At 41.2% G+C, this 18,073-nt stretch overlaps 1 protein-coding gene across 2 annotated transcripts in view; it reads left to right on the plus strand.

The window, feature by feature from the left end:
• The first annotated feature begins 9,211 nt into the window (after positions 1-9,211).
• LOC127635535 (very low-density lipoprotein receptor-like) overlaps positions 9,212-18,073 on the plus strand; it is a 65,034-nt gene continuing 56,172 nt past the window's right edge. Inside the window, exon 1 of one of the 2 annotated variants that reach the window (XM_052115627.1) lies at positions 9,212-9,620. In XM_052115627.1, the coding sequence (XP_051971587.1) occupies positions 9,533-9,620 (88 nt within the window). In that variant the 5' untranslated portion in view covers positions 9,212-9,532. The remainder of the gene's footprint in view (positions 9,621-18,073) is intronic. The other variant, XM_052115628.1, reaches the window with a different exon arrangement.

Below are 18,073 nucleotides of genomic sequence, written 5' to 3' on the forward strand. Positions count from 1 at the left end.
AAGTTTAACTTCGGTGATTAGATTTGTTGTTAAATTTAGCAACATTTAGTAGCAACACTTAGTAAACGGTACCTTATTAGTACACCTAATTTCAATGAATGGTAGCTAGCTCCATTATGGCTAGCTTGTATATAGCGAGTGTGGCACCAAGAAGTGGGGAAGGGGATATTATTAATGATAAAGAGGGTAAAAGCTACGAAGGTTAAGCGCAGATGTCTCCCAGCACCGTCAGGAGACGTGGGCCCAACCCAAATACCCCAGTAATTAATAAAGATCTAAAAAACCCTGTTAAGCACAGATTACGCCACCTTGGGAGTTTCACCCAAGGAAATAACCCAATAAAGCACACAGTTCCGTTCCCACAGTGATAGAGCAGAGATAGAAAATACTTTATTTTTAAAGATTTAACAATATCTAAAACATACCAACCCTACACAAGTCATTGACATAAGAACCGGGTCTGGTAGCTTAAAGAAATAACACACATTCAAATACAATTCACATAGCACACAGTCAATGGCAGAGAGAACTAACAACTTGCTCAGTTTCCACTTCCCTATAATTTCACATGTACACTCGTGCACCACGCACATATGCAGGTAACACACAAAAATAGAGTGTCAACACTCAGTGACAACACTCAGTGACAAGGGTACCCGTTATCCCAGAGCAGTTAGTGCTCTCTCTCCCACCACAGCTCCGGCCCCTAATAGAATTAAAAACTAGTGCCTCAGATCGACAGGGAAGAATATAAAAAAAAATTATTCACAATTACCACCAAATTCAAAACACATCAAATTACCCAAAACACTAAAAATACAAATAAATTACTTTTAACTACAACATATAATCTACACAAAATACAATCAATTTTATGTAAATCAACTTACACATCCACTCACTTTACATAAACAAAACAAATTTACTTTACAATGGGATAATTCCACATGCACACACACACGTGCACACAGTTAACAGATCACACACACACACACACACACACACACACACACACACTAGACTGAAGACAAAATCAAAATTCCCCAATGAATCAAAAACAAAGACTAATAATGACACAAACAAAACACAGACTCACATAGCAGTCACAGCCCAGTTGAAACAAGACGATATGGTGGCGCCGATGCACAGTTGATACTCAAATTCCACAATCTCCCAATGCAGCGCTCAATTGGGGTGTGGTCAGTCCAGCGGACAGAAGCCACAGGGCAAGACAAAAACCCAGCGTCAACAAAAATAAAGGGGAAAGCAGACGGGGAAGCCGGGCCGTGGCCCCAATTGTCTATCCGCGAGCACACCCGGACATCGTACGACCCGTGCCACTTCAGCTGATCGTCAGCATGTTGGTCAATCCATAAAAACACAGTGTTGGGTGCCCCAAATGCAGCCACAGCCAAACACTAGACCCGTATAGCTCCAATCTTTACTTCAAGGGAAAGATATGGAGTAGTGCGTGACTTCACAATCCCATAGAGAATGCATAACTGGCAAATCAACCCAGACTCAAAGTTTTGACCCTGGTCCGAATGAAGTCGGCCCGGGATGCCAAACTTACAGAACCACTCCACTACTAATACTCAATCCACTGTCTCTGCCCGCTGATCCCGAGTAGGGATAGCAACTGTAAACTTGCTGAAGACATCAGTCATCACCAGTACATTCTCCACTCCTAAGCTAGATTGTTCCAAGACTGTAAAATCAATAGCTAGGATCTCATTAGGACAAACATATAGCTAGAAGATGGCCCATAGGTCCCTGCGCCGGTGGCCGCGTATCTTTTGCCACCTGGCAGCGCTCACACCGCTGGCACCAATTGGCCACCTCAGCTGCTAACCCAGGTCAGTAACATCATTACCGAACGAGTTCAATGGTGTGAAAATGTGTCAAAACTTCCACTTTTAAAATGGTTGACAAAACCAACTGCAGTGCCTCCTCCTTACATCAGGGTGCATCACCTTTCAGTGCAAGACCCCATCTTGCTCTACCAGACGCTTCCACTGGCGAAGCCTGTCTTGACAGCTCCCATCGTTCCTCGGGTCCCGGATACCTCCCTTCTCTCCAAAGTCCCAGGACTTTGCAAACTACTGGGTCAGCAGCTTGCATAGAACCCAACTCTGCAAGAGAGTGACCCGGGAACATTACTATTGTACACTGGGTTGCAGCAGCGGTAAAATCCACTCCCATTGATTTCCTCAACACAGATGGAATTACAGTGCCAGAACCCAATTCCCCCACTGAAACTGGCGAGTTCAGCCTAGACAAGGCATCAGCATTTGTATTACTCTTGCCTGACCGATACCTTATAGCAAAATCGAAGGCAGCATCACTGTTCCATAGCCCCCAACTTGGCAGTGGCCAGTGGCTGAGGGGGTTGTTGTCTGTAACCACTACACACCTGTTCCCAAACAAATATTCTCTACACGCTTTCAGTCATAGCCCATTTGAGCCCTAAAAACTCCAGCTTCATGGAGCTATAATTGGACATATTATGCTCATTGGGTCTAAGACTACGACTGGCATACGTGACCAGTCTCACCTTACCATCCTGCCCCTGTGAGACGATTGCCCCAAGCCCTCAAAAGGCTTAGTAAAATCAGCGTATGCCAGTACAGGGGCAGTGGTAAGCCTACTCTTTAACCCCTCAAAACTGTCCTGACACTCTCTTCCCCAGGCACTAGAGAACATCACTCCCCCTATCTTCCCTGACCTAAGCTTACTTCATGTCAATTCTCCCACAAGCCAACTTTGCAAACCCCTCCACAAAACACAGATAGTAGCTGGTGAATCCAAGGAAAGAACGCAACTCTTTGACTGTGGTTGCCCGATGCCACTGTATCACCACAACGATCTTGCTAGGGTCGTGGCAACACCCTTGCTCGAAATAACGTGGCCCATGTACTTTACCTCAGACTGAAAGAAGGCACACTTCTCCAACTTCACCTTCAAATTCTCCCTCTTCAAACGGCCGAAAACCACTTCTAACCATTCAACACCAACCAGGTGTTGGCTAATTGAGGATGAGAACACTACAATGTCATTCAAGTACAACAGGAGAAATTGGTCACCCGTTCCATTAGCCGCTGGAACGTCGAGGGAGCATTGCAGAGCCCGAACGGCATCCGATTCCACTCGAACAGGCCGAAGGGGGTGCAAAAAGCAGTCTTTGGCTTGTCCCCCTCGGTGACGGGAACCTGATTATACCCACTAGCCAGATCTAAGGTGAAAAACCAGCGGGCCCCCGACAGCGCATCCAGTGACTCCTCTAAACGAGGCAAGGGAAAAGCATCTCTCCTGGTCTTGGCATTCAACTGGCAGTAGTCTACGCATAAGCGCAGGCTACCATCCTTCTTTTTCACCAGGACAATAGGGGAGGCATATGGACTGCAACTCTCCCTAATGACCTGGGACTCCAGTTACTGGATAATATGAGCCCGAACAGCCTCGTACTCAGTGGGGGGATGCGTCGTGTCGCTGCCTCACTGGGGCATCGTCAACTAAAGGAATGTCATTCGCACACCCCAAATCACTCTCATTTGTGGCAGAAATGCACTGATACCTCTACAAAAAAAAAATGAATCTACTCTGCTCTTCTTTAGGTAACAGAGACACATCAAGCACATCTATCTGCGCTCGTGCCATGGGGCAAGCAGCCTGGGCATCCAGTGAATCTGCTGTAATGGTGTTAGACCGAACCTCAGTAATGCTGTGGTCAGTCCAGCGGACGAAAGCCACAGGGCAAGACAAAAACCCTGCGTCAACAAAAATAAAGGGGAAAGCAGAAGGGTAAGCCGGGCCGTTGTCCCAATTGTCTATCCACGAGCATACCTGAAAAATCTGCCAGCGTCTGAATTTGCATCAGCCGGCCACCAGTCAACACGCTTCCAAAGACCCAACGGAAACCTTCCCTATATACACACAACCTCACCTGGTTCTAATTAGGTGATTAACATTATGCATGTCCCGCAGGGCATGGCAAAATCAAACGGACACAACTATTCCGGTTACACAAGTTTGTTCCTTGGTTAATTCAGTCATTGCACACATCGTTTGTTAGACATAGCATCAGTGACGGGTGATAAGATCAGCAGCATTAATGTGGATGATCATAGTAAAAAGAAAGTATAACTGCAGCTAGCTAATTACACATTTTTCTGTTGAAGAGCTGACATGTGAATCCATGGGAGACTGACTTTGATGACCAAGCAACGAGTTATCTACAAATGATCCAAATAGCAATAACGTATGTAATTGTCAGAAACAGCTCTCCGTATCCTCCAAAATAATAATAGAGTTGAATCAATGCCTCTAAACGACAAAAACTGAAGTGATAAAGAAGCTGGTTAGTGGGGCTATTAGAATGGTGGAGTGCTGGAGCTGATGGGGTGATTGTGAGGCTGTTATAGTAAGATAGAATAGAATATTGTCTGAAATTATTCATAAACTCATTGTCTGACAAGTGCCAAAGCTACCGCAAACAAGGCAGCACATTTTTCCAAAATGTCCTGAGGCAGATATGTTAGGCTATTAATATGATATGAACAGCATATAATGCAGGTGGTGAACCTGCAAGCACTGCCCCTGGAGGAGGCTGACCCAGCCTTGGCGTTGCTGTGTCCGGTGCTTGCTCTTCGCATCTACTTGTAATGCACGCAGAGCTTTAGAAGCTCTGAGCAGCTCTTTGTCTGCTTTGGTGGACAGCGGAAAAGAAGCGCTGTCTCCAAACAGAGGATCGCTTACTGGGTTATCGATGGCATACCATGCCCAGTATGTGTCGCTCCCTGCTGGCCTGTGAGCCCACTCTACCAGGGGTGTTGCGGATTCTTGGGCATTGTCCCGCGGCATCACATGGAAAGATCATGTGTTGTATTCCACTTTGAAGCCCCCCCCCTCTCGGGCCTGGTGTGGTACCACGGTGTCCTCCTATTTGGAGGGACACCCCCCAACGTGGACCTTATATGGCCCCCAGATGAACAATTTGTTCCTTTTTCTTGGGGAGAATAATAGAGACAAAGCTACGGCTGGGCCAGCCAGTCCTTCTGAGCAGTTAGCCATCCCCTGGGTGTAGGGGACCACTTCATGCCTGCCAGTGTGTTGGAGGTAGTTACGCGACAGCTTGCTGCACTGGCTAGGAGGTACACAGAGTTCAGTCTGCGTAACCCGGTTCAGCTCTTGTGGCGTTTTCCATTGAGACCCTTAGTGTCAACTCATCGACGCAAGTCGAGTGAGTGACAGATAGGGAAAGTCTCGGTTACTGATATAACCTCCGTTCCCTGATGGAGGGAATGAGACGTTGTGTCCCTCTTTCCACAACACTGAACCAACCACTGAAATGGCCGGGTCTTTGGCTCGGCTCCTCAGTGCAAAACCTGAATGTGTGTTTGCAGTGACACTCCTTTTATACCCGTATGTCCGGGGGATTGCATGCAAATACCACATGCCAATTCCCACTGACCTTTTCTCAGAGATCAGAGATGTCTGGGTTCCCAAGGGTGACCCCTAGTGTCAGCTCGTCGACACAACGTCTCGTTCCCTCCATCACGGAACTGAGGTTACATCAGTAACTGAGACGTTCAGCAGTGCTCTTTATTGTATTCACTATTCCACTCCACGACTGCATAGTCATCTGAAAGGTCTGCTGCTGACTTGTGTTTAATGTTGGATATTGTGGAGGGTAAGCAAAAATGGGAAGAGTACAGTCCCTGGTGGAGCTATTACTCACAATCTGCTTAGAAACACATTTTGTAGCTGCCTATACCATGGCATGTATAGATCAATCTATAATCCAAAACACCAAGGGAGTGTTCACCTCATTTCCCCTTAATTTATTCCTCAATAAATCTGCTGAATGATGTTGAAGAGATTAAAAGTACTCTCACAGACCACTTAATTTTCTTGATCAGTGTGAGAAAAATGTTGGGGTGTTTCTTTGAATATGGGCACTTTTGGTCCAGCAGACTTTTAGAACTACTCAAACTAACACTAAATATTGTTGTTGTTCTTCATCTGGAATGCTCATTTAGTCATTTTTAAATTGCTTCTAATGGAAATCGGAAATGGAAAACAGTCCAGTGGCAATTTAGAATCATCGTTGCTCAACCCAGTGGTAAGCTAGGAAATCAGCATAATGTTTTAGAAAGTTATGGTACTCTAGGATCGGCCACATAATGCAGACTCATTGACAAACACCATGCATCAGCTCCAATGTGTTTATCATCTCTGGCTAATGCAAGTGTATGCATCAGCAGTGTGGCAGACCTGGGTTCAGCTCGAGTGACGAGCGCAATATGAAGGTTACATTTTTTCCTTTTATTACTCCACTGATGGTTAGGTTTAGTGTTTGGGGTGCATTCATCTTTACTGTGTTACAGCCTGTACAGCTGAAAACAACTCACTTCACAACTCACATTCTGTGCCCCTCCATGGATGTTACTTACACCCAGAAAATGGAGCTCACACGTGCCCATTCGACCAACAACACTTACCGATTTGGCCACTGGGGGCAGTGTTTCTCGTTTCGGTAAGCACAGAATGATTTTAGCCAATTAAAAGTCAACATACTGTTTTCAAATTTACTGTGAGATCAGGCTGAACTGAGGATAGCTCAGACAAAATTGTTTAGTGTAAATCCTCTAGTTGACGATTTTCCGATTTCACAGATATACAAATGTCACAGACTTGTATTATAATTTGATACATTTTGTACCAGTATATACATAAACATATCAAAAATACATATCAAAATGTATTAGATGAACAACAAACATTTTAAATAAAATGGCAGACTCTTTTGTCTTAAGGATAATTTTTTACAGTTAGCATTTTATGAATAATAAATATGCACAATGAATTCATATTTTAACACTTTTGCATAATTTGACAATATTACAGCTTGATTGGAAATAAATGAACACAATAAAACACAATAAAATAATTGTTCAATTGTGATATTTACCTAGCTTTTTCTTTTATATATTTATATGAAAGTGACACAAGTCAAACACAATGAATAAGCTGAAATCTGTTATTTTTAATATACAGTATATAAACCCCTGAGACATAAAGGTCCACAAATGAAGAACTTATGTTCTGATTTGACAATCAGACAAGCCCTTTAGTAGTTTTTATCAAATGGGAAATCAGAGTTGTTGTTTGCATGATATTTTGTGGGCTCTGACACCAAGTAGGCTGTCACTAAAAGTGCTGGCAACCTTTCTAGGTTCAGACTCAGTTTACATTTACATTTATTCATTTAGCAGAAGCGGCTGAAACACTGCACTGTGCTGTCCCAGAAACACAAGGGAGCATTCTGAAGAAAATGTAAGAGGTGCTTTGCCATCCAAAACTCTTTGCCTCAGTGGTGTTTTGGATGGTTGCTAGGGCATAGCAATGTGGTTGCTAAGGTGATCTGGGTAATTTCTTACTGGCCCAAGTCAAAAGAGCCCAACCCTGATATTCTTTTACGTAAATAATACTTTAAAGAACTCAACGTAAGTCTATATTTTGTTTACCCTCCATCAAAAGTCTTTGAAAGTCTGATTACATTTAAATGTATTACAAACTTATCTTCAACAAGCTGTACAATTTGAAGGATCATTCATGTTCATAGATAAATTGGTGTGGGATGAGATATGTGGGATGATATAATTTTTAGGTTCAGAGGGAAATATAGGCAATAGTAATTAGCAAGCACTGCTTATAATAGTACAACATGTTTATTTTCTTCAAATGGTTCTTCCCAATTCCCTAAATGATCTATAATAAACACTGTTATATTGGAACTAATAGAGCTGGTATGCTTGGCCTTTTCAGATCATTAAGTGAAAACACTATCTCAGTTGTTTGAAGGACATAAAATACATTTAGTGACTTAGTCACTTTTTGTCTTGTATTTGCCATATATAGGTAGGCGTCTTTAACTCTTTTTTTTTAGGCCTAGCACCCCCTGTTATATATTGTATAAAAGGCATATGATAACATGCCATATTAATGTGTTTACATATATTGTTATGATATTTGTTTTGCAAATTCATTAAAAAATAATGTACATTATTACATTATATTACAGAGTCCAATCCTTCATTAACAATTTACAGTTTTCAAAATGTATTTTATAAACAAGATTTAACCAAGATTAATAAATAGTTCACCCAAAATTTTAATTCAGTTCATCGTTTACTCTCCATCATGAAATCCCAGTTGTGTATGACTTTTGTTTTTTTCACCAGAACACATTTGAAGAAAATGTGAAAATTATCTTAGCTCAGTAGGTCCTTAAAATGCAAGTGGATGGTGATTTCTCTTTTGAAACTCCAAAAATCACAGAAAGTCAGCAGTTAAGTTAATGTCTTCTAAAGCGACACGATCACTTTTGGTGTAAAAAGGATATATTTTTTTAACTCCAAATCATGCTTCCGGTGAGCAGAGTTAAGCGTGTGTGACGTAATCGCATAGGCATTTGAAACACGCAAGAACTGACGCATGTACGTCACAGCCGAACATCAGCACTGTTTACAAGTGGGAAGGAGGAACACTGTGCAGTATTTTGGTTAGTTTAGGTTTAGATATGTATTTATCTGTTTCTTTACTCATAAGAAAGTTTGTGCTCATCCTGGATGTCTCAACCGAGAGGAGAGGAGAATGTGAGATTACATCTGTATCATGGCAACGGTAATACATCGCACGAGAGACCACGTGAACTCCACCCTCTCCTCAAGCTTATACTGAAATGTTGGATTATCGTTAAAAAGTACTTAAATACTGATCCATGGACATAACAGAAGACATTACTTTAACCACTGGAGTCGTATCTGTGACATTTATACTGACTGTCAAAAGAGACATCACCATCCTCTTGCATTTTAAGGACCTACTGAGCTAAGACATTTTACTATTTTTCTTCAAATGTGTTCTGGTGAAATAAGAAAGTCATACTGTACCTGGGATATCATGAGGGTGAGTAAATAATGAGAGAATACAATTTTTTGGGTGAACTATACCTTAAGCTTTGATTTAAATTAACTTAATATTGTGTTTATGTTAAAACAATAAACATAATTAAAAGAAAATTATCAGGTTACGATTAATGATTTCTGTAGCCTATAAGCAAAGAGAGTGCGCCAATGAGATAGCTTTAGTGGTGGCTGTGGTAAAGAAAGGGTTAACAATGTGTAAATGACATGTTGAAGAAGAAAAGAAAACGCCTGTGTTCGGTAGTTGCGCGGTTATTTGCTGCAGGTTCACGTTATCGTTAAACTAGAACATGGATTGCGCTTCTGCGATCGGTTTGCTTGCGTGGAGAGACTGACCGGGGGAACTGCCTAAATGAGATAAATCCAGTTGATCACGCCGCTTTCTGTTTGTCCCACGAAGACATATCGGCTGTGCTACAATATCAGGGACGAGGCCACAGACACGTACAGCTCTAGCGCGAAATGGTCACGTCTATGCTGGGACTTCTCATTCTGCCAGTATGTCTTCAGTTGTGTGGATTTTCCCGCGGTGAGTGTTTAGAAGGATGGTGGTTGCCATGGGAAGATCCTATGGAACAATGCCGCGTTCGTACAGCGTTTGTGGTTACAATGTTGCAATCTTATTCCCAGAAGGTATTTAAATTCTTTGCAATAAATTGAGCTGCTTAGTTCATTAAATAATTTTTGCTTGGACCAAATATTAATTTAAATGTGGGCTACATTTGTGTACATTTTCTTTAAGTAGAAATAGGATTTGATTGGATGGCTCACTGGTCGCTCATTTAAAATGCGTCTAAATGTATATAGGCCTGTGCAAATTGAATTGCAATACACTCTACATCAAAATGTAAGTATTTTTTCTGACCGGTTGAAAAAAAAAGAAAGTATGATTTCTGCTTATTTTTAGCCTACCTATTATCAAATGCGTTTTAAAAACGTATATGAACATATGCACGATCTATTCATATAGGCCGAATAACTTAAGACATGGCCTTGCCGTTATTCTTTCGGAATGCTTAGGTCCTAATGTCTCAATCAGTGGAATACACGCTGCTTCACTTCGATACGAAACCAGGCGTGTTTGGTTGCGTTGCAGTAACTGACAATAAACAGGTGAATCCGGTTAAAGCGCGTTTGAAACTCTTGTTTAAGCTTCTATACTGATGCTTTGGGCCAATTGTTAGCTCAACTTTATACGCTTAGAGGTAGATCCTGCTTTTTATAAGTTGCTTTTATCATTAGGTTTTATTTTCTGAGGCGAACAACACTGTAACGTACAAATAATGCATTTTAGAACGCGTTACAACGCGCAGAAACAGCTGGACGGAGCTTAACGGAACAGAATGTTTCAGCCTCGAAACAACTTTTTGAGGTTGACCTGAAAACCCGGCACAACACGCGTTTTGCGTCCGTCTGCGCTGTTTTTCAGTTGGTTTCCTTTATAAACGCGCAATACTTTGTATGTGTGTTTTATATATAGGCTAATAAGGGCTCCAGACTAAAAACATGACTTTGGAGCCGGCTCCTAAACTGAAACATTAAAGAGCCAAATGGCAGTTTTATTCGCCAAATCACAGAATTGCTCGATTTAGATAGAAAGTCGAAGAAAAGGAAGGGCTGATGATAACCTATTAATTTGAGGATTAACAAACAGAATATATTGTTGAGAAGATACATTTGCTTTCCCTTTTGCCTGAAATGTTCAAACCCCTTTCATAATTTGTACAAATATTAGAGTTAAAATATTTTTTTTATTTAGTAGCCTACTGCCCGTCAGAATCTACATTACAGATATTTACATGTAGTATGCATATAGTAATGTGTTGACTTCTTGAGCATCCATGAATGTTTGTATTTTGTGTAATAGTTGTGTACAAGTCCCTCAATTGTCCCAAGTGTCAAAAGCTTGATCTGAGATATATATATATATATATATATATATATATATATATATATATATATATATATATATATATATTGCCTTGCCCTTTCTTTAAGGATACCAGATGGCCCAGTCACAGAGACTACAAGAGTGCAAATTGAAAGAAATTCCAGATGAAGTTTATTGTGCTACTCCAATCCCAATCAATAATTACCAGAAGGAAAAAAAAAGTGGTACACAATACGAGACTTTTAATTATAAAGATGGGAATGCACTTGGGACTCTTATTTTGAAATGTCTACACTCCCAGATGTGAATCTGACTCAAATTGATAATCTGAGCTCCTGAGATCAAACCCTCAGCTCTTTTTGGGGGATTCATGAGAAAGACCCAGTACAAAAGAGTCATTTGTTCACAATACACTCGCGCTGGGTTTGTTGTTACATGCAGTGTAACGACTAGTGAGCTCATCACAACAGAACAGGTGATAAGCGGTGCGAGACACACTGGTGGTGCACGCTCTAAAGATGTATTGAATAACTCACAAGATAATATCTGAATAAACCACATATGAACGCATACAACCCGACTGTCGCCAATAGTGACTAGATGTTAAACTATTGTCACAATAAATTTTGGACCATTTTAGTCACAGTCTGAAGCCATGCTAATATAGGCTCTGTGTGTGTGTGTGTGTGTGTATACCGATCAGCCACAACATTAAAACCACCTGCCTAATATTGTGTAGGTCCCCCTTGTGCCACCAAAACAGTGCCAATCTCAGAATAGCATTCTGTGATGCTATTCTTCTCACCACAATTGTATAGAGCAGTTATCCGAGTTATTGTAGACTTTGTTAGTTCAAACCAGTCTGGTTATTCTCTGTTGACCTCTCTCATCAACAAGGTATTTCTGTCCACAAAACTGCCACTCACTGGATGTTTTTATATTTTATATCCAGAATATGCTACATGAGCATATTCTGGAGACCATTGTGTGTGAAAATCCCAGGAGATCAGCAATTACTGAAATACTCAAACCAGCCCATCTGGCACCAACAATAATGTGACAGTCCAAATAACTGAGATCACAGTTTTTTCCCCATTCTGATGGTTGATGTGAACATTAACGCAAGCTCCTGACCCATATATGCATGATTGTATGCACTACACTGCTGCCACATGATTGGCTGATTAGACAATCGCATAGTTTGTTGGTGCCAGATAGCCTGGTTGGTGTATAAACACCATGGGACCATGCAGCTATCATACCGCTCAGGAAGGAGACACATTTTGTATGTTTGGAGGAAAAAGGGTGATACTTGCAAGCTGAAGAACACCATCCCAACTGTGAATCATGGGGTTGGCAGCATCATGTTGTAGGAGTGCTTTGCTGCTGGAGGGACTGGTGCACTTGAGGATGAAAAATTGTGTGAATATATTGAAGCAACATCTCAAGACGTCAGCCAGGATGTTAAAGCTCGGACACAAATGGGTCTTCCAAATGCACAATGACATCAAACATACCTCCTAAGTTGTGGCAAAATGGCTTTAGGACAATAAAGTCAAAGTATTGGAGTGGCCATCACAAAGCCCTGACTTCAATCTGAATCGTGGGCAGAACAGAAAAAGCACGTGCGAGCAAGGAGGCCTAACAAACCAAATGCTATCGGTGTATGTAAACTTCTGACCCATTGGGGATGTGATGACCCTCAGCTTCTTTAGCAAGGTGTGTTTGGGGTCATTAACATGCTGGAATACTGCCCTGTGGCCCTGTCTCCGAAGGGAGGGGATCATGCTCCGCTTCAGTATGTCACAGTAAATGTTGGCATTCATGATTCCCTCAATGAACTGTAGATCCCCAGTGCCAGCAGCACTCATGTAGCCCCAGACCATGCCACTCCCACCACCATGCTTGACTGTAGGCAAGACATACTTGTCTTTGTACTCCTCACCTGGTTGCTGCCACACACGCTTGACACCATCTGAACCAAATAAGTTTATCTTGGTCTCATGAGACCACATGGTTCCAGTAATCCATGTCCTTAGACTGCTTGCCTTCAGCAAACTGTTTGCGGGCTTTCTTGTGCATCATCTTTAGAAGAGCCTTCCTTCTGGGATGACAGCCATGCAGACCAATTTGATGCAGTGTGCAGCATATGGTCTGAGCATACACCACCACCACTGTGTAGTGGTCTAAGCACATAACTGGTAATCAGAAGGACGCTGGTTCGAGCCCCACGGCCACCACCATTGTGTCCTTGAGCAAGGCACTTAACTCCAGGTTGCTCCAGGGGGATTGCCTCTGTAATAAGGGCTCTGTAAGTCGCTTTGGAGAAAAGCGTCTGCCAAATGCATAAATGTAAATGTAAATACACTGACAGGCTGACCTCCCCCAACCCTTCAACCTCTGCAGCAATGCTGGCAGCACTCATACATCTATTTCCCAGAGACAACCTTTGGATATGACGCTGAGCACGTGCACTCAACTTCTTTGGTCGACCATGGTGAGGCCTGTTCTGAGTGGAACCTGTCCCGTTAAACCGCTGTATGTTCTTGGCCACCGTGCTGCAGCTCAGTGTCAGGGTCTTGGCAATCTTCTTATAGCCTAGGCCATCTTTATGTAGAGCAACAATTCTTTTTTCAGATCCTCAGAGTTCTTTGCCATGAGGTGCCATGTTGAACTTCCAGTGACCAGTATGAGGGAGTGTGAGAGTGATGAAACCAAATTTAACACACCTGCTCCCCATTCACACCTGTGACCTTGTAACACTAACGAGTCACATGACACCGGGGAGGGAAAATGGCTAACTGGGCCCAATTTAGACATTTTCACTTGGGAGTGTACTCACTTTTGTTGCCAGCGGTTTAGACATTAAGGGCTGTGTGTGTTGCGTTATTTTGAGGGTATAGCAAATTTACACTTATACAAGCTGTACACTCACTACTTTACATTGTAGCAAAGTGTCATTTCTTCAGTGTTGTCACATGAAAAGATATAATCAAATATTTACAAAAATGTGAGGGGTGTACTCACTTTTGTGAGATACTGTGTGTGTGTGTGTGTGTGTGTATACAGGTGCTGGTCATATAATTAGAATATCATCAAAAAGTTGATTTATTTCAGTAATTCCATTCAAAAAGTGAAACTTGGATATTATATTCATTTATTACACACAGACTGATATATTTCAAATGTTTATTTCATTTAATTGTGATGATTAAAACAGACAACTAATGAAAATCCCAAATTCAGTATCTCTAAAAATTTGAATATTACTTAAGAACAATACAAAAAAAGGATTTTTAGAAATGTTGTCCAACTGAAAAGTATGAACATGAAAAGTATGAGCATGTACAGCACTCAGTACTTAGTTGGGGCTCCTTTTGCCTGAATTACTGCAGCAATGCGGCATGGCATGAGTCGATCAGTCTGTGGCACTGCATTGTTGGGTCTGGCGTATCGCATCTTCCTCTTCACAATACCCCCATAGATTTTCTATAGGGTTAAGGTCAGGCGAGTTTGCTGGCCAATTAAGAACAGGGATACCATGGTCCTTAAACCAGGTACTGGTAGCTTTGGCACTGTGTGCAGGTGCCAAGTCCTGTTGGAAAATGAAATTTCCATCTCCATAAAGTTGGTCAGCAGCAGGAAGCATGAAGTGCTCTAAAACTTCCTGGTTGACGGCTGCGTTGACCTTGGACCTCAGAAAACACAGTGGACCAACACCAGCAGATTACATGGCACCCCAAACCATCACTGACTGTGGAAACTTTACACTGGACTTCAAGCGACGTGGATTCTGTGCCTCTCCTCTCTTCCTCCAGACTCTGGGACCTTGAATTCCAAAGGAAATGCAAAATTTACTTTCATCAGAGAACATAACTTTGGACCACTCAGCAGCAGTCCAGTCCTTTTTGTCTTTAGCCCAGGCGAGACGCTTCTGACGCTGTGTCTTGTTCAAGAGTGGCTTGACACAAGGAATAAGACAGCTGAAGCCCATGTCTTGCATACGTCTGAGCGTGGTGGTTCTTGAAGCACTGACTCCAGCTGCAGTCCACTCTTTGTGACTCTCCCCCACATTTTTGAATGGGTTTTGTTTCACAATCCTCTCCAGGGTGCAGTTATCCCTATTGCTTGTACACTTTTTTTTTTTTTTTCTACCACATCTTTTCCTTCCCTTCGTCTCTCTATTAATGTGCTTGGACACAGAGCTCTGTGAACAGCCAGCCTCTTTAGCAATGACCTTTTGTGTCTTGCCCTCCTTGTGCAAGGTGTCAGTGGTCTTCCCCATGATTGTGTAGCCTACAGAACTAGACTGAGAGACCATTTAAAGGCCTTTGCAGGTGTTTTGAGTTAATTAGCTGATTACAGTGTGGCACCCAGTGTCTTCAATATTGAACCTTTTCACAATATTCAAATTTTCTGAGATACTGATTTTGGGGTTTTTCATTAGTTGTCAGTTATAATCATCAAAATTAAAAGGAATGAACACTTGAAATATATCAGTCTGTGTGGAATGAATGTATACATTATCCAAGTTTCACTTTTTGAATGGAATTACTGAAATAAATCAACCTTTTGATGATATTCGAATTATATGACCAGCACCTTTGTTTGTGTGTGTGTGTGTGTGTGTGTGTGTGTGTGTGTGTGTATTTTTATATATATATATATAAAACCTTGTTTATATGAGGACTGTTTTTGTGATCTGGGACTTAGCCAGCTACCAGGTTGAGCTATTTGGAGAGGGGGTAAAATCTTTCCGTGGCAGGGAGATATCCCACTCGACCTGTCACCGCTACAGGCAGCCCTCGCTTGACCTGCCACCAGCTATCACTCATGCGGTCACAGTCATAAGCGTCTCTTAAATGATCCGTCACCATTAATATATTTTCACCTAAACATTTAGATATGCACTGATCAGCTACAAAATTAAAACCACTGACATGTGAAGTGAATAACAATGATATATATATATATATATATATATATATATAAGATGTGGGTATCACTTTCCCCTATGTCTAGCTCACTGTAAAATGCCCCTAATTGTAAATGTTCTGTATTTATTGATTATATACAGTATATTGTTTTTCTGTGAAGAGTTCTATTGTTATTTGTACTAATACATGGGTCTACTGGTCATGTGTGTTATCTGTGCCAAGTGTTGTCATGTGTTTGAACTTTTGGTTCTGGAGACATTTTACATTTACATTTATGCATTTGGCTGACACTTTTATCCAAAGCGACTTACAGTGCACTTATTACAGGGACAATCCCCCCGGAGCAACCTGGAGTAAAGTGCCTTGCTCAAGGACACAATGGTGGTGGCAGTGGGGATCGAACCAGCGACCTTCTGATTACAAGATTACTGGTTATGTGCTTTAGACCACTACACCACCACCACTGTGTAGCATTTCATCCATTGTCATACAGGAGAGAAATAACCAGTCCCTTTTGCGGTCACAAGAATTCTTGCAAACTCAACCAGTCTCCGCATTAATAGCGGTAGCTTTTAATTTTTTATAATTTCTGAAAATTTTCAGCAAAATTTGTTTTTATCTGAGGCAATCCCATCTCTTTTCTTCATGTTTGACAGTGGCAAAGCAAATGCTTGAAATGCCTGAAGCAGTCGCAATATCTAAATGCACAAGCTGCCATTTTTATCATCTCCATAGTGACAGTGTTAACATCTCCACCTCGTATCTACATTTTGCATGCACTAAAAAAATCCTTGTCTAAACTTTTGTGGGACCGCAGACAGCACACATAGCTAGCGTTTAATCTTTACCACGAGTGCTGTGAATAAGACACAAACCCTGCGTTTATACACAAACTCAAAAATGTTCTTAAAATCCCCACTAAGTTGTGTAGTAAAATTGTATTAGAATTTGAAGTGCTTCATACAGTAGTCTATGAATTTGAAAATCGCAATATATGCTGTACACATACATGATGAATACAAATTTTGATTAATGATTTTTACTGATACAAAAAGTTCACATATTGGAATAATGTACAGATTTTGCTCTTATGGAAAGAAATTGGTACTTTTATTCACCAAAGTGGCATTCAACTGATCACAATGTATAGTTAGGTCATTAATAACATGAAAAATTACTATTACAACTTGAATTTTTGAATTTGCCCACTCTAACATTTTCTATTTCATATCCATTTCAAAAGTGAATTTCTTTGCAATTCTTCCCATAAGGCCTGCACCCCTGAGTCTTCTCTTTACTGTTGCACATGAAACTGGTGTTTTGTGGATATAGTTAAATGAAAATGTCAGCTGAGGACACGTGAGGTGTCTTTCTCAAACTAGAGACTCTGATATACTTATCCTCTTGTTTAGTTGTACATCTGGCCATCCACATCTCTTTCTGTTCTTGTTAGAGCCAGTTGTCCTTTGTTTATGAAGATTGTAGTGTACACTTTTGTATGAAATCTTAATTATTTATTTTGTGGTAATTTCAAGCATTGAATGAACCAAATAGATTTCAACTGTGTTTGATATAATGGCAAGTGATTTTCTAGTACCAAATTATCAATCTACCATTATTACTCAAGGATAAGGTGTTGGAGTGATGGCTGCTGTAAATGGGGCCAGGCGCGCTGGAAGCTGTTTCATGCGAGGGGGGGCTGAGGGCTGGTTTGGAAAATATGTGACGTCATCATGGGCGGCGCTAAGGAGGGGGCGGGGCTAGCAGGTGCTTCAGCACCCCCAATAAAGACCAAAGCACCCCGATAGCACCCCCCATAATCATTTCTGGAAGCAACTTATCTCGTTATTTCGACATATCTCGTTATTTCGACATATGATGGGACATTCTAATCTGTATTAAACCAAGTGTTCTTATAATGGTTTTCTATGGGAGGCAAATGCTTAATGTGTAGGCTAATTAAACGTGTTGCGTTTATATTCTGGGCTCATCTGATTTTTTGTAGTATAACCTACTTTATGATTTTAGTATCATAATGATTAATAAATGCACGCACAATTATTCGTGAACTTGATACATTTTTCAAACGAAAAGAAATAGGCTACTCTCTGATTATGTTGCACACACACATGTCGAAATAACGAGATATTATGTTGAAATAACATAAATAATAGGCCTACATCTTTAAATATATTTCATTGAATGTTGTACTTATTCAATTTAGTAAAATTAAAAATTTAGTTGTGATAATTAAAATG

The sequence above is a fragment of the Xyrauchen texanus genome, chromosome 43, assembly GCF_025860055.1.
Source record: "Xyrauchen texanus isolate HMW12.3.18 chromosome 43, RBS_HiC_50CHRs, whole genome shotgun sequence".
Classification (NCBI taxonomy): Eukaryota; Metazoa; Chordata; class Actinopteri; order Cypriniformes; family Catostomidae; genus Xyrauchen; species Xyrauchen texanus.